Source organism: Panthera tigris, chromosome B1 (assembly GCF_018350195.1).
Source record: "Panthera tigris isolate Pti1 chromosome B1, P.tigris_Pti1_mat1.1, whole genome shotgun sequence".
Classification (NCBI taxonomy): domain Eukaryota; kingdom Metazoa; phylum Chordata; class Mammalia; order Carnivora; family Felidae; genus Panthera; species Panthera tigris.
Genome location: NC_056663.1, coordinates 62,923,737 through 62,947,260, shown reverse-complemented (window position 1 = coordinate 62,947,260; position 23,524 = coordinate 62,923,737). Strand labels below are relative to the sequence as shown.

Below are 23,524 nucleotides of genomic sequence, written 5' to 3'. Positions count from 1 at the left end.
ATGATATTCGTCTTTCTCTGATTGACTAATTTTGCTTAGCATAATACCCTCTAGTTCTATCCACGTTGTTGCAAATGGCAAGATTTCATTCTTTTTGATTGCCGAGTAATACTCCATTGTATATATATACCACATCTTCTTTATTCATTCATCCATCGATGGACATTTGGGTGCTTTCCATACTTTGCTTATTGTTGATAGTGTTGCTATAAACATGGAGGTGCATGTGTCCCTTCGAAACAGCATACCTGTATCCCTGGGATAAATACCTAGTAGTGCAGTTGCTGGGTCATAGCCTAGTTCTATTTTTAATTTTTTGAGGAACCTCCATACTGTTTTCCAGAGTGGCTGCACCATCTTGCATTTCCACCAACAATGCAAAAGAGATTGAAACAACGTTATTACAATGTTACAATGTAACAATGCACCAATGTTAACATGAGCCATTCTGACAGGTGTGAGGTAGTATCTCATTGTGGCTTTGATTTATTTCCCTGATGATGAGTGATGTTGAGCATTTTTTCATGTATCCATTGGCCATCTGGATGTCTTCTTTGGAGAAGTGTCTATTCATGTCTTTTGCCCATTTCTTCACTGGATTATTTGTTTTTTGGGTGTTGAGTTTGAGAAGTTCTTTATAGATTTTGGATACTAACCCTTTATCTGACAGGTCAGTTGCAAATATCTTCTCCCATTCTGTCGGTTGCCTTTTAGTTTTGTTGATTGTTTACTTCACTGTGCGGAAGCTTTTTATTTTGATGAGGTCCCAATAGTTCATTTTTGCTTTTGTTTCCCTTGCCTCTAGAGACATGTTGAGTAAGAAGTTGCTGTGGCCAAGATCAAAGAGGTTTTTGCCTGCTTTCTCCTCGAGGATTTTGATGGCTTCCTGTCTCACATGTAGGTCTTTCATCTATTTTATTTTTTGTGTATGGTGTAAGAAAGTGGTCCAGGTTCATTTTTCTGCATGTTGCTGTCCAGTTTTCCCAGCACCACTTGCTGAAGAGACTGTCTTTATTCCATTGGATATTCTTTCCTGCTTTGTCAAAGATTAGTTGGCCATATGTTTGTGGGTGAAAATTAGCTACTATTATGGACAGATTGTACAGCATGCCAATATTGCAGCAGGAATGAAATCTAGATTTTTCCAGGGCTTGAATTTTTTTCTGTTAAAAGTATCCTTCCATCTATTTTTCATGTTAACGTATCTATTTTTCATGTTAACCACTGAGAGTTCTGAGAGAGGCAAAGAGACAGAGAGAGACAGACAAACAGACCAACCCTCAGACAGCTCTAAATTTAGAAAATGGGTTCATAAATAGTTTATCCTAAAGGAAGTTTAGGCTAAATGCAGTTTTGTATGCGTTATTTATTTACTTACTTACTTTGTATTTTGTTGTTATTATCATTCTTATATTATTATTTTTTTTTAATTTTTTTTTTTATTTAAAAAAAAATTTTTTTTTTAACGTTTATTTATTTTTGAGACAGAGAGAGACACAGCATGAACGGGGGAGGGGCAGAGAGAGAGGGAGACACAGAATCGGAAGCAAGCTCCAGGCTCCGAGCCATCAGCCCAGAGCCCGACGCGGGGCTCGAACCCGCGGACCGCGAGATCGTGACCTGAGCCGAAGTCGGACGCTTAACTGACTGAGCCACCCAGGCGCCCCTATTATTATTATTATTATTATTATTATTATTGTTATGTTTTAGCAGGCTCCACACCCAGCAAGGAGCCAAACACGGGCTTGAACTTACCACCTAGAGTTCAAGACTTAAGCTGAGATCAAGAGGTGGATGCTTAACCAACTGAGCCACCCACATACCCCTGTATTTCTTTTCTTTTTTTTTTTTTAAGTTTATTTATTTATTTTGAGAGAGAGAGACAGAACACAGAAATGGCAGAGAGGCAAAGACAGTGGGAGAGAGAATCTCAAGCAGGCTCTGCACTGCCAACACAGAGCCCAATATGGGGCTCGAACCCATGAACCATGAGCCGAGGTCAAGGGCTGGGTGCTTAACTGACTGAGTCACCCAGGTGCCCCTGTATTTCATTATTTTAAATTTAATGCCAGAATTACATTTCAGTTGCCTTTGAGGAAGCAAATGGTTGTGGGTTTTTAAAATTCTTTTGTTTTTGTATTTTTTAATGATCAGGCATTACTTGAGTTGACCAAGATTCGTTGATGACACATATTTAGAAGCGTGACTCGTTGGTATCTTCCTGTTGGTTTGAAATTGAGGAAGTCTGGATGTGGTCAGCAACGAGAGGTAGAGGTGCTAAAGAGGCTCTCAGCTACTAGAAACACCCTGCTGCAAAGGTAACAGCAAACTTCCCACTATCAGGGACGGAACAAGCAGTTAAAGGGGTCTGTCCCAATTGTGTAGTTGTAATTCCCACCTGTGTAAGTAAGCAGACATGTCAGGGAGCAGATGAGTTCCAGGGCCAGGATGGCCAGGATGAGGTCAAGATACAACCTGCTGGGCTCCGGGAAGGAGTGCTGCACACACAGCACGAGGAGAAGAGCCGTGTTGCCTGAGGAGGAGAAAGAAACACAGAGTCAGCAGAGCGCAGAGCCGGCCCCAGGGCAGGCTTACAACGGGGCCACTTACACTGAGCAGTCAAGGGAGCAAAAGGACAAAAGCCCCAAATTGCTGCTCTCTTGAGGAAAAAAACCCCAACCCGTCTGAGTTAATGATGCCCCATAATACTTAAAAGCTAAGAAATGATTTTTTGCTTTATAAAATTATTCGCAATGGCATATGCGTTGAGTCTTGTGTGCATTTGAGAAAGGATGCAGGTCGTAGAACTTTGCATTATCCCAGTTCTTCAGAATCCAGAGGCACGAGGACCCTGGTCGCCCATGCTGGTGACAAACTGCAACAACACAGACTGCCACGAGGCTAAGGATGTTGCGGTTATCCGCACCATCTGGGTGGAACTCCGGGACACGTTGCTAACCGTGGACAAGTGACCTGATACCCCTGCTCCTCAACTTCCTCGTCTGAAAAATGGGGATGACAGGACCTTGCTCACGGTCCTGTTGTGAGGCATAGATGAGTCAATATGTGAAAAATACTTATAATGGCAAGTATTTGATAAATATGAGCTATTCCCCCTCCCCACTCCTGGCTCAGCATACCTATTACTTGGTTTTGAAGACCATCAAAATATAACACAGAAGAAAAATACAATTCTGGAGCAAAGAGCCCAGGTCTTGCCGTAGCGTAGTGTATGAGGGAGTTTGCCACGGGGACCTGCTTGGAGGAAGGGTTGTATGGCAATGTACTTGCAACTGTGAAGGATTACATGAAATCAGAATTATTCTGATAATTCTGGGGATACCTACCCTTCCTTGAATGCCTACTAGGCACTGTTCACTTCCTCCTACAATAGAGTTTGTGTGATAAATATTATATCTCCAATTTTATAGAGAAAAAGTATCAGGATGAAGCTAATCACCATCTGACAATATTATCACCAGCGATAAAAACAATAGTTACACTCATCTGATTAGCTGGAAATCCTATAGCCTCATAGATTTACCTTTTTATTCTTCATAGAAGGAAAAAATACTTAAAGAAAATAGAAACAAGGTAAATACCCGTCCCAATCTCTTTGATTTTCTGGGTCCTTCCTTATATGAGCAACATAAAAGTGTTGCCATTTGTGATTAAAGTAAGGGTCCGATTGCTTAGAAACAGATTAAGGGTCATATTAGCAAGAATTTGAAAGTGAGAAGAAAGGTAAAGATTAGACAATCCTTTGGTGGGCTTCAAAAATACTATTTCCAGACCGGTCACTTGAACATTATTTTTGTCATAATTCATATAAGTTAAAAATGGGTTTTGCTTTTATCTTTGTGGGTGGCAGGAAAGGTCATAGTGACATCTTCTGGCCCAAAACAAGTACTACATATCAGCAGTTCAACATATAAGCCAAACTGTACCCCAGGGAATAGTAAAAATGTCACCCCTTTCATGATGAGTCAAATCAGCCATCTCTATAATATGCTTCTTTCTCTGTTATAGCATGGCCCTGCGGCTTCCACTGAGAACATCACTGAGTGGATGAACTCGCAGCTTGCCCCTTAAGAAAATGTACTAACAATCTCCCAACCAACAAGAGTCCAGGGACAGATGGCTTTCCAGGGGAAATCTACCAAACATTTAGAGTTAACACCTATCCCTTTGAAGCTCTCCCAAAAAATAGAAATGTAACGAAAACTTCCAAACTCTATGATGCCAGCATTACCTTGATTCCAAAAGCAGACAGAGACTGCACTAAAAAGGAGAACTACAGACCAATCTCCCTGATGAACATGGATGCAAAAATCCTCAACAAGATACTAGCCAACCAGCTCCAGCAATACACTAGAAAAATTATTCACCACAATCGAGTGCGATTTATTCCTGGGACACAGGGCTGGTTCAATATTGACAAATCAGTTAATGTGATACATCACATTAATAAAAGAAAGGATAAGAACGACAGGATCCTCTCAATAGACACAGAAAAAGCACTTGACAGGGGCACCTGGGTGGCTTAGTCAGTTAAGCGTCTGTCTTTGGCTCAGGTCGTGACCTCATGGTTCATGGGTTCAAGCCCCATGTTGGGATCTCTGCTGACAGCTCAGAGCCTGGAGCCTGCTTCAGATTCTGTGTCTCCCTCTCTCTCTGCCCTTCCCCAGCTTGCACTAGGTCTCTCTCTCTAAAAAAACATAAATAAATAAATTAATTAATTAATTAAATTAAAAAAAGGATTTGATAAAATACAGTATCCTTTCTTAATAAAATCCTCAAGAAAGTAGGGATAGAAGGATCATACCTCAAGATCAGAAAAGCCATATATGAAAGACCCACTGCTAATGTCATCCTCAATGGGGAAAAACTGAGAGCTTTCCCCCCAAGGTCAGGAACATGACAAGGATGTCCACTCTCACCACTGTTATTCAACATAGCGTTAGAAGTCCTAGCCTCACCAATCAGACAACACAAAGAAATCCAAGGTATCCAAACTAGCAAGGAGGAAGTCAAACTTTCACTCTTCGCAGATGACACGATACTCTATGTGGAAAATCTAAAAGACTCCATCAAAAAACTGCCAGAACTGATACATGAATTCAGCAAAGTTGCAGGATATAAAACCAATGTACAAAAATCAGTTGCATTTCTATACACCAATAATGAAGCAGCAGAAAAAGAAATCAAGGAATCGATTCCATTTATAATTGCACCAGAAACCATCAAACACCTAGGAATAAATCTAACCAGGGAGGTGGAAAATCTATACACTGAAAACTATAGAAAGCTTACGAAAGAAATTGAAGAAGACACACACAAAAAAATGGAAAAATATTTCATGCTCATGGAATGGAAGAACAAATATTGCTAAAATGTCCATACTACCCAAAGCAATCTACTTACTCAATGCAATCCCTAACCAAATAACACCAGCATTGTTCACAGAGCTAGAACAAACAATCCTAAATTTGTATGGAACCAGAAAAGACTCTGAATAGTCAAAGCAATCCTGAAAAAGAAAACCAAAGCTGGAGGCATCACAATTCCAGACTTCAAGCTGTATTACAAAATTGTAATCATCAAGACAGTACGGTACTGGCACAAAAACACACTCAGGTCAATGGAACAGAATAGAGTACCCAGAAATGGACACACAAACGTATGGCCAACTGATCTTTGACAAAGTAGGAAAGAATATCCAATGGAAGAAAGACAGTCTCTTCAGCAAGTGGTGCTGGGAAAACTGGACAGCGACATGCAGAAGAATGAACCTGGACCACTTTCTTACACCATACACAAAAATAAACTCAAAATGGATGAAAGACCTAAACGTAAGACAGGAAACCATCAAAATCCTAGAGGAGAAAACAGGCAACAACCTCTCTGACCTTGGCTGCAGCAATTTCTTACTTGACATGTCTCTGGAGGCAAAAGAAACAAAAGCAAAAATGAACTATTGGGACCTCATCAAGATAAAAAGCTTCTGCACAGCAAAGGAAACAATCAGCAAAACTAACAGGCAAATGACAGAATGGGAGAAGATATTTGCAAATGACATATCAGAGAAAGGATTAGTATCCAAAATCCTTAAAGAACTTATCAAACTCAACACCCAAAAAACAAATAATCCAATGAAGAAAGAGGCAAAAGACATGAATAGACACTTCTCCAAAGAAGACACCCAGATGGCCAACCGACACATGAAAAAATGCTCAACATCACTCATCATCAGGGAAATACAAATCAAAACCACAATGGAAAACACACACACACACACACACAATGAGATACCACCTCACACCTGTCAGAATGGCTAAAATTAATAATTCAGACAATAACAGATGTTGGTGAGGGTGTGGAGAAAGAGGAACCCTTTTGCACTGCTGGTGGCAATGCAAACTGGTGCAGCCACTCTGGAAAACAGTATGGAGTTTCCTCAAAAAGTTAAAAATAGAACTACTCTACGACTCAGCAATTACACTACTAGGAATTTATCCAAAGGATACAGGAGTGCTGTTTCGAAGGGGCACATGCACCCCAATGTTTACAGCAACGCTATCAACTATAGCCAAAAAATGGAACAAGCCCAAATGTCCATCAGCTGATGAATGGATAAAGAAGATGTGGTATATACATACACTGAAATATTACTCAGCAATCAAAAAGAATGAAATCTTGCCATTTGCAACTATGTGGAACTAGAGTGTATTATGCTAAGTGAAATAAGTCAGTCAGGGAAAGACAAATATCATTTGATTTCACTCACGTGTGGATTTTAAGAAACAAAATAGATGAACATAAGGGAAGAGGAGCAAAAATAATATAAAAACAGAGAAGGAGACAAACCATAAAAGACTCTTAAATACAGAGAACAAACAGGATTCCTGCTGGGGTGTTGGGTGGGGGCATGGGCTAAATGGGTGATGGGCATTAAGGAGGGCACTTGTTGGGAGGAGCACTGGGTGTTATATGGAAGTGATGAATCGCTGGGTTCTACTCCTGAAATCATTATTATACTATGTGTTAACTAATTTGGATTTAAATAAAATAATAAATAAATAAATAGAAAATATACTAATAGAGCATAGAAAAAAATAAAAATTAAATTCTGTACAGCTGTTTTTGTAGGAAAAAAAAATAATTTCGAATCTGGTTTCAAAATGTGTAAGCATTTATTCTGGACTCAAACTGAAAAAGAAGGTCTTTTGAGAGAGGCAAACCAAGAAACAGACTCTTAACCATAGGGAACACACTGATGGTTACCAGAGGGGAACAGAGTTAGGGAGATGGGGGAAATAGGTGATGAGAGTTACGCAGGGCACTTGTCACGATGAGCACCAGGTGATGTAAGGAAGTGTTGAATCACTATATTGTACACCTGAAACTACTATAACATTGTATTCTAACTATATGGGAATTAAAGTTAAATTAAAATGTCAGGGGCATCTGGCTGGCTCAGAGAAAAAAAAAAAAAAAAAGAAAAGAATCTACCTGAAAGGGTAGAGGGAAAAATTTTTTCCCTCCCCTAGAATAGCAAACACAGATGTCAAAGAAAAGTTAAAGCTGTAATATATTATTTAAAAAGCTTCAAGACATTAAGGTGATCCCCATTTTAGTGGCCACCACACACATCTCACAAAAATGAGAGAATATATTGGATTATAAAGTCAAATTTCACGTTTTCTTTCTGCTATCATTTCTGCCACTGACGCAAGCCACAGACCAGCTGAGCCAGACTTACCAGTGGAGTGGATCATCAGGGCAAGTCCTTTAAGATGCCTTGTCGACAGGTAGATCATGTTATAGCCTCGGTTTCTTACTTTGTTGTGGTGATACTGGATGTAGCGCTCAAGAAGGAAGTGCAGAATCCACAAAATAACTTTCCCAAGGATTATGACTGTCTGAACTTTCAATGGGTTGGTATAGTTTCCTGGGCACTTGTCCTCAATTGGATTTGGGTAAGAACAAAGTACACCTGTTAAAAATGCCAAAATGACAAACACAACCTGGTGGAAAGGAGAGCAGTAGGATTAATATTCAATATTTGGAATTAAGAAATAATAATCACCATCCCAGCACATACTCATACCTATGATTTTGTTATCCTGTTTTTATAAATGAATTTAAAACCTTTTTTTTTTTTTTTTGCCTTTTTACAGACATTTTAAGCAGAAAAGTTGGAGGAAACTTTACAGGAAGTTTGGAAACAAATCACAAATAAGACAAATCACCCCCAATCCATCTAACAGAGATGAGTAAATGGTAAACAGCTTTCTGCTCACTTCTCTTTTTTTTTTTTTAATTTTTTTTAACATTTATTTATTTTTGAGACAGAGAGAGACACAGCATGAACGGGGGAGGGTCAGAGAGAGAGGGAGACACAGAATCTGAAACAGGCTCCGGGCTCTGAGCCATCAGCCCAGAGCCCAACACGGGGCTCGAACTCACAGACCGCGAGATCATGACCTGAGCCGAAGTCGGACACTTAACCTACTGAGCCACCCAGGCGCCCCATCTGCTCACTTCTCTTTTATTGAAAAGAGTGAAAATAATTAACTCAGTGCCTCAAAGGTTAACTAATAAAAAGCATCATTTAAAAAACTTTATTTCTAGGTGGCTCAGTTGGTTACGCGTTTGACTCTTGGCGCTGGCAGCGCGGAGCCTGCTTGGGACTTTCCCTCTCTCTTTGCCCTTCTCCTGCTCATGCTCTCTCTCTCAAAGTAAATAAATAAACTTAAAAAAAAATTCAATAAAGTAAAATATATGTGATTTGTCAAAGAGATTTGTCAAGAATAGTAATATTTGCTATGGCAACCCAAGGTGCTTATTAACATAAAGCAAATAGTTGAACGGTCAGCATATACTCTATACTATAAAAACACTGTACATTGGACCAAATTGATCCATTATACATAAAGTAGCATATAGACATTTTTCTTAGTATTTTTTTAAGTTTTAATTTAAATTCCAATTAGTTAACATACAGTGTAATATTAGTTTCATGTGTACAATATAGTGATTCAGTAATTCTATACATCACCTGATGCTCATCACAAGTGCCCTCCTCAATCTCCATCACCTATTTAACCCATCCCCCTACCAACCTTCCCTCTGATAACCATCAGCTTGTTCTCTGTAATTAAGAGTCTCTTGGGGCGCCTGGGTGGCTCAGTCGGTTAAGCGTCCGACTTCGGCTCAGGTCACGATCTCACTGTCCGTGAGTTCGAGCCCTGTGTCGTGCTCTGTGCTGACTGCTCGGAGCCTGGAGCCTGTTTCAGATTCTGTGTCTCCCTCTCTCTCTGACCCTCCCCCGTTCATGCTCTCTCTCTGTCTCAAAAATAAACGTTAAAAAAAAAAAAAAAGAGTCTCTTGGTTTGCCTGTCTCTCTCTTTGTTTTCCCTTTGCTCATTTGTTTCGTTTCTCAAATTCCACTTGAGTAAAATCATAGGGTATTTGTCCTTCTCTATTTCACTTAACATAATACTTTCTAGTTGCATCCATGTCATTGCAAGTGACAAGATTTCATTCTTTTTATTTTTTAAATTTTTTCTTTTGATTTCATTCTTTTTTATGGCTGAGTAATATTCCATCACATATATATGTATGTATATATATGTATGTGTGTGTGTATACACACACACACACACACACACACACACACACACACACACACCATCTCTTCTTTATCCATTCACTGGTTGATGGATACTTGGGCTATTTCCATAATTTGCCTATTGTAAATAATACTGGTGCATGTATCCCTTTGAATTGGTATTTTTGTATTATTTGGGTTAAATATCCAGTAGTGCAATTGCTGGATTGTAGGGTAGTTCTATTTTTAACTTTTTGAGAAACCTCCATACTGTTTTCCAGAGTGGCTGCACCAGTTTACATTCCCACTAACAGGACAAGAGACTTTCCCTTACTCCACATCCTCACCAACACCTGTTGTTTCTTGTGTTGTTGATCTTAATCATTCTGACAAATACAAGGTGATATCTCATTACCATTTTGATTTTCATTTCTCTGATGGTAATATTAGGCATATTTTCATGGGTCTGTTGGCCATCTGGATATCTTCTTTGGGAAAATGTCTATTTATATCTTCTGCCCATTTTTTAATTGAATTATTTTTGGGGTATTGAGTTTTATAAGTTCTTTATAGATTTTGGATACTAACCCTTTATCGGATATGTCATTTGCAAATATGTCTTCTGCCATTCTGTAGGTTGCCTTTTAGTTTTGTTGTTTCCTTCACTGTGCAGAAGCTTTTTATTCTGATGTAGTCCCAATAGTTTATTTTAGCTTTTGTTTCCCTTGCTTCAGGAGACGTATCTAGAAGAAAGTTGCTATGGCCAATGTCAGAGAAATTACTGCCTGTGCTTTAAGGGGTTTTATGGTTTCAGGTCTCACATTTAGGTCTTTAATCCATTTTGAGGTTTTTTTTTTTCCTTTTATTTGTTTATTTATTTATTTTGAGAGAGAGAGAGAGAGAGAGAGAGAGAGAGAAAGCACAAATAGAGAAAGCACGAGAGAGAGGGAGAAAGAGAGAATCCCAAGCAGGCTCCACAGCAGCAGTGTGGAGCTCAACTAGGGGCTCCAACTCATGATCATGAGATCATGATTGGAGCCAAAGTCAACGCTTAAACAACTGAGACACCCAGGCACCCCATTTTGAGCTTATTTTTGTGTACAGTGAAAGAGAATGGTCCAGTTTCATTCCTCTGCATGTTGCTGTCCAGTTTTCTCAATACCATTTGTTGAAGAGACAGTCTTTTTCCCATTGGATATTCTTTCCTGCTTTGTTGAAGTTAATTGACCATATAATTGTGGGTTCATTTCTGGGTTTTCTATTCTGATCTATTGATCTATGTGCTATTTTTATGCCAGTTCCATATGGTTTTGATTACTACAGCTTTGTACTATAATCTGAAGTTCAGAATTTTGATGCCTCCAGCTTTGTTTTTTTTCAAGGTTGCTTTGGTAACTCATTTGTGGCTACATACAAATTTTAGGTTTGTTCTAGCTCTATGAAAAATGCTGTTGGTATTTCAATAGGGATTCCATTAAATGTGCCACTTGCTTTTGGTAGTATAGACATTTTAACAGTATTTGTTCTTCCAATCCATGAGCATTGAATGTCTTTCCATTTCTTTGTGTCACCTTTGATTTCTTTCATCAGTGCTTTATCATTTTCAGAGTACAGCCCTTTCACCTCTTTGGTTAGCTTTACTCTTAGGTATCTTACGATTTTTGGTGCAATTGTAAATGGGATTGATTCCTTAATGTCTCTGCTGCTTCATTATTGGTGTATAGAAATGCAACAGATTCCGGTATGTTGATTTTATATCCCATGACACTACTGAATTCGTGTATTGTTTCTAGCAGTTTTTTGGTGGAGTCTTTCAGGTTTTCTGGGTTTTCTATATATAGGGTCATGTTGTCTGCAAATAGTGAGTTTGACTTCTTCCTGGCTGATTTGGATGCCTTTTATTTCTTTTTGTTATCTGACTACTGTGGCTAGGACTTCCAGTACTATGTTGAATAAAAGTGGTAAGAATAGACATCCCTGTGAATGTATCACAGGCAACATTGTTCTTTGACTGTACAGGAAAAGCTCAGTGTTTTCCCATTTAGGATGATGTTTGCTGTGGGCTTTTCATATATGGCATTTATTATGTTGAGGTATATTCCCTCTAAACCTATTTGTTGAGGGTTTTTTATCATGAATGGATGTTGTACTTTGTCAAAATACTTTTTCTGCATTATTGAAATGATCATATAGTTCTTTTTTTAAATTGATGTAATCTATTACATTGATTGATTTGGGAATACTGAACCACCCTGGCAACCCAGGAATAAATACCACTTGATTGTGGTGAATGATTTTTTTAGTGTATTGTTGGATTCGGTTTGCTAGTATTTTGTTGAGAAGTTTTGCATCTATGTTCCTCAGAGATATTGGCCTGTAGTTCTCTTTTTTGTGGTGTCTTTATCTGGTTTTGGTATCAGGGTAATGCTGGTATTTGTTTGTTTGTTTTTTAACATGATATTTTCTTAGTCCTAAAACTAGGGCAATCGACCCCATAATATCATAGGCAGGCAACTTAATATAAAAAGGTTTTTTTTAAGTGGTATGTGTGTATGTTTGTGTGTATGTGGGGGGTATGTATACATAAAGAGTACGTTACATGAATTAAGGAGTATATTATTAAAAAAAGAAGAAGAAGAAAAACCGGCCACGATGCAGGGACCAGGAGGCCACCTCTGCACGTGGTGGCATCAGGAAAGAAGTGCTTCAGTTGATAATCTGGGGATCAGAAGCCATGGCAGAACCACACTGCACTTACTAGATCTACACAAGGAGAAAGGACACATCTGTCTCCTCAGGGTATTCAGGTCTTTTTTCTAAATTTTTTTTTTTTAATGTGTATTTATTTTTGAGACAGAGAGAGAGAGCATGAACGGGGGAGAGTCAGAGAGAGGGAGACACAGAATCCGAAACAGGCTCCAGGCTCCGAGCTGTCAGCACAGGGCCCGACGCGGGGCTCGAACTCACAGACCGCGAGATCATGACCTGAGCCGAAGTCGGATGCTTAACCGACTGAGCCACCCAAGCACCCCGTCAGGGTATTCAGTTCTTAATTCAAGGCTACACAGTGCGTGTCACTGGAGCAGCAGCTGAGCAAGTCAATGAACCACATTCATCCCCATAAACACTTGGGCTGCTAAGAATTTGCCCTCTGGATTTCTCACACTGTAGCCAGGAATAACTATGTCCCCTCGCACTTCAGATCTCGACAACTGAAATGGAGATTTTTAACAGAGTAGATGCAGAGCCATCAGTAAGCCCACAACAAGACCATTCATACATGGAGATTTTTTCCCTTGTTTGTTTGTCCATTTAGGGGTTCCTTTTGGTACGTGATGCTGATTGTGTAAGTTTAAGGAGTACCACTTTGTTTTGGGTTTTTTTTTTAAGTTTTTATTTTATTTTTGGGTAATCTCTATACCAAATGTGGGGCTCGAACCCTGAGATCAAGAGTCACGTGTTCCTCCGACTAAGCCAGCCAGGTGCACCTATAACGTGTGGATTTAATACATTAATATATATTGCTGTATGATTACCTCCTTGGTGTTAGCTAACGCTTCTATTGCCTCACATCATTATCATTTCCTTTCTGTGGTGAGAACAATTAAGATATGTAACCTTTGGCAACTCTCAAGTTTACAATACACACAGTATGGTTGGCTGTGGTCACTGTGCTATGCCTTAGATCTCCAGGACTTATTTATCTACTGGTAGCAACACGTGTGTTTTTAAAAATCCCCAGACATTTATAATTTTATCATAATATAAAATAAGGTGCACCACTGTACTTATTGTTCTGCTGTAATTTGATTTCTCTGCTTAACGTTATTTCCTAAGTGTAGATAAATTGATAAGATTCTGTCAACATATATAGATTTATCTACATCTCTTTTTTCTTTTGTAACTGAAAAATACATGCATATGGGGGAAAAAAATTCAAATAGTACAAAAGGCAGATAGTAAAATATATCAGGTATTCCTTCTATGGGGCCCTCAGTCCTCCACCTCAGTGGCCACTAGTGTTAAAACAGTCATGTGAATGCATCTAGAAATAATCTGTTTTTAGCCAGGAATACACATGCACACCAGCCCTCTGAATTCTCTTTTAAAATGTGTGAATGGGAACATTCTGTGCACACTGTTGTAAACCTATGTTTGCAAACACTCAATAATATAATTGTGAACACTGGTCTAATATATGCACATCCATCCTGTTTCTTTTTCAGAGACTGCAGAGCATTCTTTCATATGGATGGGACATACAAAGTGTCCTCTGTGTGGTGGTAGGGGCAGTAAGTTGATATCATGGACAGGAGTACTATTATCAACAATCCCCTGACACATGAGCAAATACATCTACAGTAAACTCTTTGAAGAAGAGAGATGAGTCAAAAAGTATGCACATTTTAAATGTCAGTACATGTAGCCAAACTGCCCTCTAAAGAGCTTCTATATATATTTAAGAACATCACCTTTGTATGGATTACTTTGTCCCAGCCAACTTACATGTATTAACAAGAGCAGATTTGCTATGATGACCGTAGGAAGAGGATGGAATCTGGGTCTAAAATGAGCATGTAATGAATGATGTGGGAGATGCTGGGTGTCCAGAAGGGGGTCATCTTCAATACTTTGGGTGAGATCCAAGGAGCCCTGAGGGACAGAAAAACAGAAGCAAACTATAATCACCACTTTCTGGATTATGTTTCTAAGACAAATCTACTAAACTATAAAGCTTTGGGGCGCCTGGGTGGCTCAGTTGGTTAAGAATCTGACTTTGGCTCAGGTCATGATCTCATGGTTCATGAGTCCAAGCCCCACACTGGGCTCTGTGCTGACAGCTCGGAGCCTGGAGGCTGCTTCAGATTCTGTGAATCCCTCTCTCTCTGCCCCAGCCCTACTTGTGCTCTGTCTCTATCTCTCAAAAATGAATAAATGTTAAAAAAAAATTAAAAAAATAAACCATAAAGCTTTAAAAAACCATTATACAAGTTAGAAGCAAGAAAAATAGACTCCCTACCTAGAGCCAATTTAAAAAGACCATAAACTTCTAGACAACTACTATACACAAATTGGTGAAGCAAGTATTAAAATGGGTACAGGAAATCTTAACTTCAGTTATCTTCAAATGAGATAATACAGAATGAGATTAAAGCAAACATTTTTTCTTTAAGCCCTCAAAACTTAGATATTGATTTATCTAACATCATTCACATTATTGATGAAATAATTACATATGGTTGCAGTTCTTTTTTTTTTTTTAGTTTTTGGGGTTTTTTTTTAAAGTTTATGTTGAGAGAGAGGGACAACAAGCAGGGGAGGGGCAGAGAGCAAGGGAAAGAGAGAATCCCAAGCAGAGGCACTGACAGTGCAGAGCTCGATGTGGGGCTCGAACCCAGGAACCGTGAGCTCATGACCTGAGCCGAAATCAAAAGTCGGATGCTTAACCAACTGAACCACCCAGGCGCCCTGTGTGTGGCTGCAATTCTTAAACTACATCCTGGTGTTCCACAAAAATCTGGAAAGCTAGTGGAGGCTTTATTGGACTTTTAGTTATGCTTGAAACATTTTAGAGAAGGAAACAGGTCATCCTGCTAGATCTTTGAGGAGACTTTAGTTTATAGATATCAGATTCTCAACGAAAACAACTAGTGGCAATGGCACTGAAGTAGCTGATGGGGTTGAGCTACAACCTACAACTTCAGTCGGTCTTATTGAAAGGTATTGGCGGTACAGGAACAGTACTACCAGGTCTCCGATGCATACGGCAATCTTTTAATCTCAGGCCCTAACCGAAAACTATCGTACATAAGGCACTCTAAGATTAAAAAACATAAAACACAGTCCCTGTCCAAAAGATTACATTTTCATTGGGGAGGTTAGGGATAAAGGCATACAGGATGAAATGATAATGTAAGTGAGCTCATTGGACGAAATACAAAATAAGATGGAAATAAAGGTTTCAACAGAAAAAGGGAAGCCTGAGAACAGCATTTGGAAACAGAGGATAAGGACTCTTTGGAAGGGATAGAGTGAGACAAACGGTATAAGGGATGCCTTCTGGGCACTAGATTACAAAGATAAAAATAATAATCTGGGGCCTAACTCAGATCTGGGGTGGGCTTCTCAATTTCCAAGCTCAGGCGTTCAAGGCTGTTCTGCAATTTTTTTTTCATTCAGTGCCTAGATAGCTTCCTGTTCAGTCTGCCGTAACTTATGGTATGATTCTGATTAGTTCTGTTCTTTTTGAGATTCCTTTGCCTCTGGCTCTTTCTCAGTCAGTAGATGTCCTAGCTCCACAGGGCTAACGTCTGTGCATCCGTCCAGGCCCCGCTGGGGCAATTCTCACAGGCAGCCTTCTCAGGCATCCAAGCATCTGGATCGTGCCACACCTTCATGTCTTCCCACGTTTGTGCTCACTTCCTCTATCATACTATTCTTTGACGGTCTTATTCCTTACCCGTCCCCAGTACATTTCATGAGACCCACGAACTCCCATCCCTTGTCTCTGTAATCCTGGCACCCAGCAGTGACTTAGGGTTAGCACCCAGAGAACACCCGATGAATGAATGACTGGTCCCAACCTATCTTCGCAGTGTTCCTAACTCAATTATGGTATCATCAAAGACCTGGGCTCACCAGGAGAGGTCACCAGGAGCTGCGGGAGGATCAGCTCTGATCAGATGCAGAGGCAGAACGTACTGTGGTCAAAGGCAAGCTCCTAAGTCAAACTGCCTGGCTTCAGCTACAAGTTCTACTGCTTCCTAGCTGTGAGCAAGTTACTTCAGCTTTCTATGCCTCAGTTTCCTCATCCCAAAAAAGAGAATAATAACAGCACCTGTTTCATAGCTTTCTTGGGAAGATGAAATGAGTTACTATACATAAAAGTGCCAGAACGTTGGCAGGCACAGACTAAGCAGTGAGTAACTAGCAGGCGCTGTTGTCTCTAACTTGCTTTTCCCTTGCTTTTCCCCACATAGTATTCCTTTTACCATCCGAACTCCTAAGTCTGTTCTTTTCTCTCTGTGCTCACTATTCAGTGCAGGCCCCAGCGTTTCTCATGGCCTTTGCCTTCCAGTCTCCGGACCTCAGCAAACTCTTGCTGCAGCTGGACATCCTCTAAAATAACATACACGTCTCTTTCCCCTAAACCTTGAGTCCCTCCCGATGATCCTCAGAACACAGGCCAAATTCTTAGACTGGCTCTCTCTTTTCCAACCCATTCCCAAGCTAGTTTTTGGGACTTGCCTCTCATTCTCTCTCTTCCCCCTGATGCCGACTGCTCCTTGCTCCCATCTCTCACAAAACTCTTTCAGTCCCTGGGCCTTTACCTATTTTTGCCCACGTGTCAAGGCTTGTCTCAGCAAAATCACTGGCTTCCCTGATGCTTCAACACTGTTCCTACTGCCCTTTTCATCTGACATTCTACTTTTCATGTCCCCAAGTTTGGCTTGGGTCTATTTTCTATCTTCCATATGTCTTTTTAACCTTTTGAATGTAGAGAAAACGGGTATAATAATTTTTTAATGTCCCTGTTTGCTATTTCTAGCATGTCATTTCTGAATCAGTTTCAACTGCCTTATATGTCATATTTTCCTGCCTTTTTGCATGCTTGATAGTTTTTCCAACTGTATTGAGATATAATAGGCATATAGCATTGTGTAAGTTTAAGGTGTACCATGAGTTAATTTGATACACTTTTTTTTTTTTTTAATTAAGTAGGCTCCACACCCAATGTGGGGCTTGAACTCATAACCCTGAGATCAAGAGTCACATGCTCTACTGACTGAGCCAGCCAGGCGCCCCTTGATGCAGTTATGTATTGCAAAATGATTACCACGGAAGCATTAGTTAACACCTTCATTATGTCACATAATTACCAATGCCTAGTAATTTGGGATCAGATGCCAGACTTCCCAATTTATCTCTTTGGGTGCAGGACAGTTTTGTATTCCTATAAATATCCTTAAGCTTTGTTCTGGAATGCAGTTAAGTTACTTGGAAACAGTTTGATCTTTTTGGACTTGCTTTTAAGACTTATTATTAGATTGGACCATAGCTGTGTTTAGTCTAAGGCTAATTTTTCCCCACTATGAAGGCAAGACCTTTCTGAGCACCTAATACCCTGTGAATTATGGGGTTTCCAGTCTGACTGGTGGAACAGGCACTATCCCGGGCCCTGTGTGAGCACTAAGTACTGTTTCTTCTAATCATTTCAGGTGGTTCTTTTCCAGGCTGTGGGAAATGTCCTCACAGGCATGTATTGAGCAAGACCCTGCTGACTACCTAAGGGGGACTCTGCACATCTTCAGTTCTCCCTCTGTGCAGCTCTCTCCTCTCCAGGGACCGCCGTGTGAACCCTTGTTGCCTCTGCCTCCCCAGGCTCTCAGCTCTATCTCCTCAATTCAGGGAGCCTGCTGACCTCTGCTGGGGCACCCTTTCCTATCACAGCCTGCAGACTCTCAAGGTGGTCGGCTGGGGCAATCCTATGACTCACTTTGGTTTTTTTAAATTAAAAAAAAATTTTTTTTTAAGCTTATTTATTTTGAGAGAGAGAGGGAGAGAGACTCTCAAGCAGGCTCTGCACAGCCAGCACAGAGCCTGATGCGGGGTTCGAACTCACGAACCGTGAGATCATGACCTGAGCTGAAATCAAGAATCAGACGCTTAACCGACTGAGCCACCCAGGCACCCCCGACTCACTTTGTTTCCTGTCTCTTGGAAAACACTTTCCTTCACTGCCTGATGTTCAATATCTTAAAAAGTGTTGTTTCATATATTGTATACAGTTTTTTGGTTGTTTGAGGCAGAAGGATAAATCTAGGCCCTGTTACTCCATGCTGGCTAGGAATCGTGGTTCCTACTGCTAACTTATAATACTAACCACAAGGTATCAAAGCTGTGGGAATAGTGTGCTTGACTAGGGCAGAGACTCTGTAGTATATATTGTTTATACGTAGCACCTAACGCAGAGTAGGTGCTCAGTATGTGTGTGGAATGAATGAAAGATTGCCCAACTTGAACACTTGGGACCTGGGAATTTATACAAAGCTAGCCTTGAAGACTTAACGGTAAGTCTTTCCTTTACCTCCCTTTCTTCCACGTACCATCTCCTCTACCCTAAATGACCTTTCTGGAGTGCCCCACAAACATCCTCTCTTATTGTTTTCAGAATCCAACTCACCTTGCAAGGTGCAACCAAGACTTAAGGTCTCCATAAAACTTGTCCTGACAAGTGTTTTCTTTCTACTTTAAAATTGCTGGGGTGCCTGGGTGGCTCAGTCAGTTGAGCGTCCAACTTAGACTGAGGTCATGATCTCACGGTTAGTGAGTTTGAGACCCGCATCCGGCTCTGTGCTGACAGCTCAGTGCCTGGAGCCTGCTTCAGATTCTGTGTCTCCCTCTCTCTCTGTGTCCGTCTCCCACTCGCTCTGTCTCTCAGAAAATAAATAAAAACATTAAAAAAAATTTAATAATTGCTATAAAATGTACTGCTCACATTAATTGGATTATTTCTTATGCTGTCTTGTATTACTTCCTTTTTTATGTGTATACCTTTTGTTTCTCCAGACTACATTGGGGTTGGAAACTAGAATACGGTTTCTTCTCTATGTCACTTAATAGATGTTCAGTAAATACAATGTACTTGGTGGCTATATCAAATAAACTGTCCAGTGGATTCTATAGGAAATGTAATATAACCACACAAACAATACCTTATCACCCTCAGATGGCACCTCCCCATCTGCATGTGAAGGGTAAAGGGAAGACAACTCCTGAATCCAAATAATTTCTTTACTTACACTATTAGTAACTTATGACCTGTACAAGAGATCTGTTGTTTTTGCCCATACGGATCTCCTTCCTCTTCTTTTGTGACCATAACTCAATTTCCTCTGGGGACCCACTGGGCACATCCTTCAATACTCTTCACCCTCCTCTGGCCTAGGTGGAACCTAAGAGGGCTGGGCAATCCAATTCTATGAGCAACAAAGCAAAGGGGGACCATGGTGGGGCAGATTCAGTCCAGGGCTGACCCTGAAAGGACCCCCGTCACTTAGATCCTTTGATCTGCCCTTGTTTCAAGTCCTTTCAGAGGCCTAAGGGTTCATCCACGCTGTATCATTTCAAATAAATTCCTAACTTCTTTAAATTTACCAGAGTTGGTTTCACAGCTTGCAAACAATGAACCCTAACTAAAAAGCCTCTGCCTCTGCTAACTCACTTAAATGTCTAGTCCTACAGCATACACCATAGTTTTAGCTTCTTACTGAATGGTAGAAATCATATCCACAAAATACCAAAAACGGGCAACTTGCTCAGATCTAAAGGGATTTACGTATGTAACTGTTGGTGAAACATCAATCTCCAATTGTTTGATGAAACAGATTTCTCGGATTGTACTCATCCCAAAGGGAAAAGCTACAGATTCAAGAACCTGGGGCAAGTTAAAATCAACCAAGAAGCATTTACTGCACACATTTGCCTAACAGTCTCTCATTTTCCTCAGATTTTGTTCCCATACATTGTCAGGTCATGAATCTCACCCTTAAAAATTCAGAAACAATGATTTTTCTTTAAATGTATATGAATGTCAAAACTACTTCTATGTCTTACAGTTAGTTTTCCATTTTTTCAACTGAAAAAAAAAATAAAGTTTTAGTCTTATCATTAGAAACTGTTTGGTTTTCAAAGCAGGAGGCATCACAATCCCGGACTTCAAGCTGTATTACAAAGCTGTAATTATCAAGACAGTATGGCACAAGAACAGACACTCCGATCAATGGAATAGAATAGAGAACCCAGAAACGGACCCACAAACGTATGGCCAACTAATCTTTGACAAAGCAGGAAAGAATATCCAATGGAATAAAGACAGTCTCTTCAGCAAATGGTCCTGGGAAAACTGGGCAGTGACCTGCAGAAGAATGAACCTGGACCACTTTCTTACAACATACACAAAAATAAACTCAATAGGATGAAAGACCTAAATGTAAGACAGGAAGCCATCAAAATCCTCAAGGAGAAAGCAGGCAGAAACCTCTTTGATCTTGGCCGTAACTTCTTACTCAACACGTCTCCAAAGGCAAGGGAAACAAAAGCAAAAATGAACTATTGGGACCTCATCAAAATAAAAAGCTTCTGCACAGCAAAGGAAACAATCTGCAAAACTAAAAGGCAACCAATGAAATGGGAGAAGATATTTGCAAATGACATATCAGATAAAGCATTAGTATCCAAAATCTATAAAGAACTTCTCAAACTCAACACCCAAAAAACAAATAATCCAGTGAAGAAATGGGCAAAAGACATGAATAGACACTTCTCCAAAGAAGACATCCAGATGGCCAACCGACACATGAAAAAATGCTCAACATCACTCATCATCAGGGAAATACAAATCAAAACCACAGTGAGATACCACCTCACACCTGTTAGAATGGCTCACATTAACAACTCAGGCAACAACAGATGTTGGTGAGGATGTGGAGAAAGAGGATCTCTTTTGCACTGCTGGTGGGAATGCAAACTGGTGCAGCCACTCTGGAAAACAGTATGCAGGTTCCTCAAAAAATTAAAAATGGAGCTACCCTACGACCCAGCAATTGCACTACTAGGTATTTATCCAAGGGATACAGGTGTGCTGTTTTGAAGGGACACATGCACCCTCATGTTTATAGCAGCACTATCAACAATAGGCAAAGTATGGAAAGAGCCCAAATGTCCATCGATGGATGAATGGATAAAGAAGATGCGGTATATATATATATATATATATATATATATATATACACACACACACACACACACACACACACACACATACATACACAATGTTGTATTACTCAGCAATCAAAAAGAATGAAATCTTGCCATTTGCAACTACCGTGGATGGAACTGGAGGGTATTATGCTAAGCGAAATTAGTCAGTCAGAGAAAGACAAATATCATATGACTTAACTCATATGAGGACTTTAAGACACAGACCAGATGAACACAAGGGAAGGGAAGCAAAAATAATATAAAAACAGGGAGGGGGACAAAACATGAGACTCTTAAATATGGAGAACAAACAGAGGGTTACTGGAGGGGTTGTATGTGGTGGGAAGGGCTAAATGGGTACGAGGCATTAAGGAATCTACCCCTGAAATCATTATTGCACGATATGCTAACTTGGATGTAAATTTTAAAAAATAATAAAAAATGAAATGAAATAAAATAAAATAAAATAAAATAAAATAAAATAAAATAAAAAGAAATTGTTTGGTTTTTAGTTAAGATACCTTAACTGTTGTTGCTATTTACACAAGAATCTAAGCTCATGTAGGGCTGGAACTGTTATGAGTCTTGCCTGATGCCCCTAATGAACTGACAGGATCACAGTAATAATTCCTATTAATGTCTTAATCCAAATTAGTGCTTTGCATTTCTTTCAACTTCGCATTTCTCAAGGATAAAAATTTTATTACCTGACAATGGGGCAGCCAGTTATTCTGGGCACAATTACATGTTTCCCCTAAAAATGTTTCAATATACTTATGCAAATATTTTACTTCGTACTCTACAGACTGTAGACTAGGCGACTAGTTTTTTAGTAACCTGGTTTGGATCCATTAAGCAAGGAGATTTAAAAATCCTTTTCTGCCTATCACGGTTACATTCAAAACATCACGACACTGCTTTTCTCCAATGCGGGTCGCTGGACGATGCCAGTGACAGGTCGACCCCTGAGACACTGGCAGCCGTCCTGCATGTCGCAGCCGCTCCACGTTCACAGCCCTCTAAAGCCAGGGCAGGGAACCCACGAGGAGGGAGATTCGTCCCCGCGACCCAATACGTCTGAGCGGAGCCAAGAGGCCCAGCTCAGAGGAGCACCCCAGAGACGGCTGTCAGGCCAGACGCGCATCACGTGAGGCTCCCAGTTCCGGGATCAAAGACCCGCGCCGCACGTGGGTTGGGCGCCTGCCTGGGACCCCCAGCATCCGCGCATCCCCTGCCCAGCAGCCCACCCGGCCTCCACTCGGAAAAGTAAGCCTGGAGCCAGAGCGTCGCGGACCCCACTGCCCCCCCTGGGTGTCTTGTCCCAGAACCCCGAGTCCCGGGCCAGCCCTGCGCAGGAAGCGCCTCCTCCGGCCGCGGTCGCACCGGGTAAGGGTGGCTTCCCTCCGCAGTCTCCGCCCAGCGCGCCCAGCAAGGGAAGAAAGGGGTTCCGGGGCCAGCCTCCCGCCACTTCCGTGCACTCACGTCCTCCATTCTGCCCCCAGCCGCCATTTCCCGAAGCCCGAGGCCGAAGTCCGGGCCAGCCGGCCTCTTCACCTGCGCCGCGCGCCGCCGGCCCAGGAAAATTGCCACCTTCTAGGACTTAGCGGCCTCCACTTCAGACACACCCCTTCGGCTCCCGCTCCGCCTCCGGCGGGTCCCGAGCCCCGCCTTCTCTCTCCCGAGCCCCGCCTTCTCTCTCCCGATTGGCCAAGGCGGAGGGGCGTGTCCCGCTCTGAAACCAGCTCTGTGGGTCGCTTTGGCTGGTCCTACCTTCCAGTTCCAGCGATCTCTGCTGAGGTCGGCTGTGGGCCGGAGACTTGGGCATTGAAGGTTGTGTTCCAAATCCAAGAATTTAACTATTTTCGGCTGCCACTTGCTTCTTTTAAAAATATTAATTTTTCATCGTCTTCCTTAGATTTTGTTTGCAGACACAGCTCTATGCATAAGTAGAAACAGCTATAGAATCCTATCGCTCCCATTTATACCTGGAAACTCCACTAGCAGAATGACAGGAACAGAATAAAGATTCTAATTTACATGACATATTTACGGATTTCGCTTATAGGAAATGAAGCATTTAGAATTTTCAGGGCTTTTTTTTTTTAGTGGAATAAAAAACAAAACTTTAATGAAATTTTCTAAAAATAC

The 23,524-nt window shown here is 40.8% G+C and overlaps 1 protein-coding gene across 3 annotated transcripts in view; it reads right to left on the bottom strand.

Annotated features, from left to right (window-relative positions):
* The window catches only part of TMEM192 (transmembrane protein 192), a 54,981-nt gene extending 31,983 nt beyond the window's left edge, over positions 1 to 22,998 (bottom strand). For all 3 annotated transcript variants that reach the window (XM_042983667.1, XM_042983666.1, XM_007084235.3), the window contains exons 1-4: positions 22,859 to 22,998; positions 14,120 to 14,266; positions 7,763 to 8,027; positions 2,399 to 2,533 (exon numbers count right to left, since the gene is read on the bottom strand). In XM_042983667.1, coding sequence (XP_042839601.1) covers positions 2,399 to 2,533; positions 7,763 to 8,027; positions 14,120 to 14,266; positions 22,859 to 22,885 — 574 coding nt within the window. In that variant the 5' untranslated portion in view covers positions 22,886 to 22,998. The remainder of the gene's footprint in view (positions 1 to 2,398; positions 2,534 to 7,762; positions 8,028 to 14,119; positions 14,267 to 22,858) is intronic.
* Between the last annotated feature and the right edge of the window lie 526 nt (positions 22,999 to 23,524).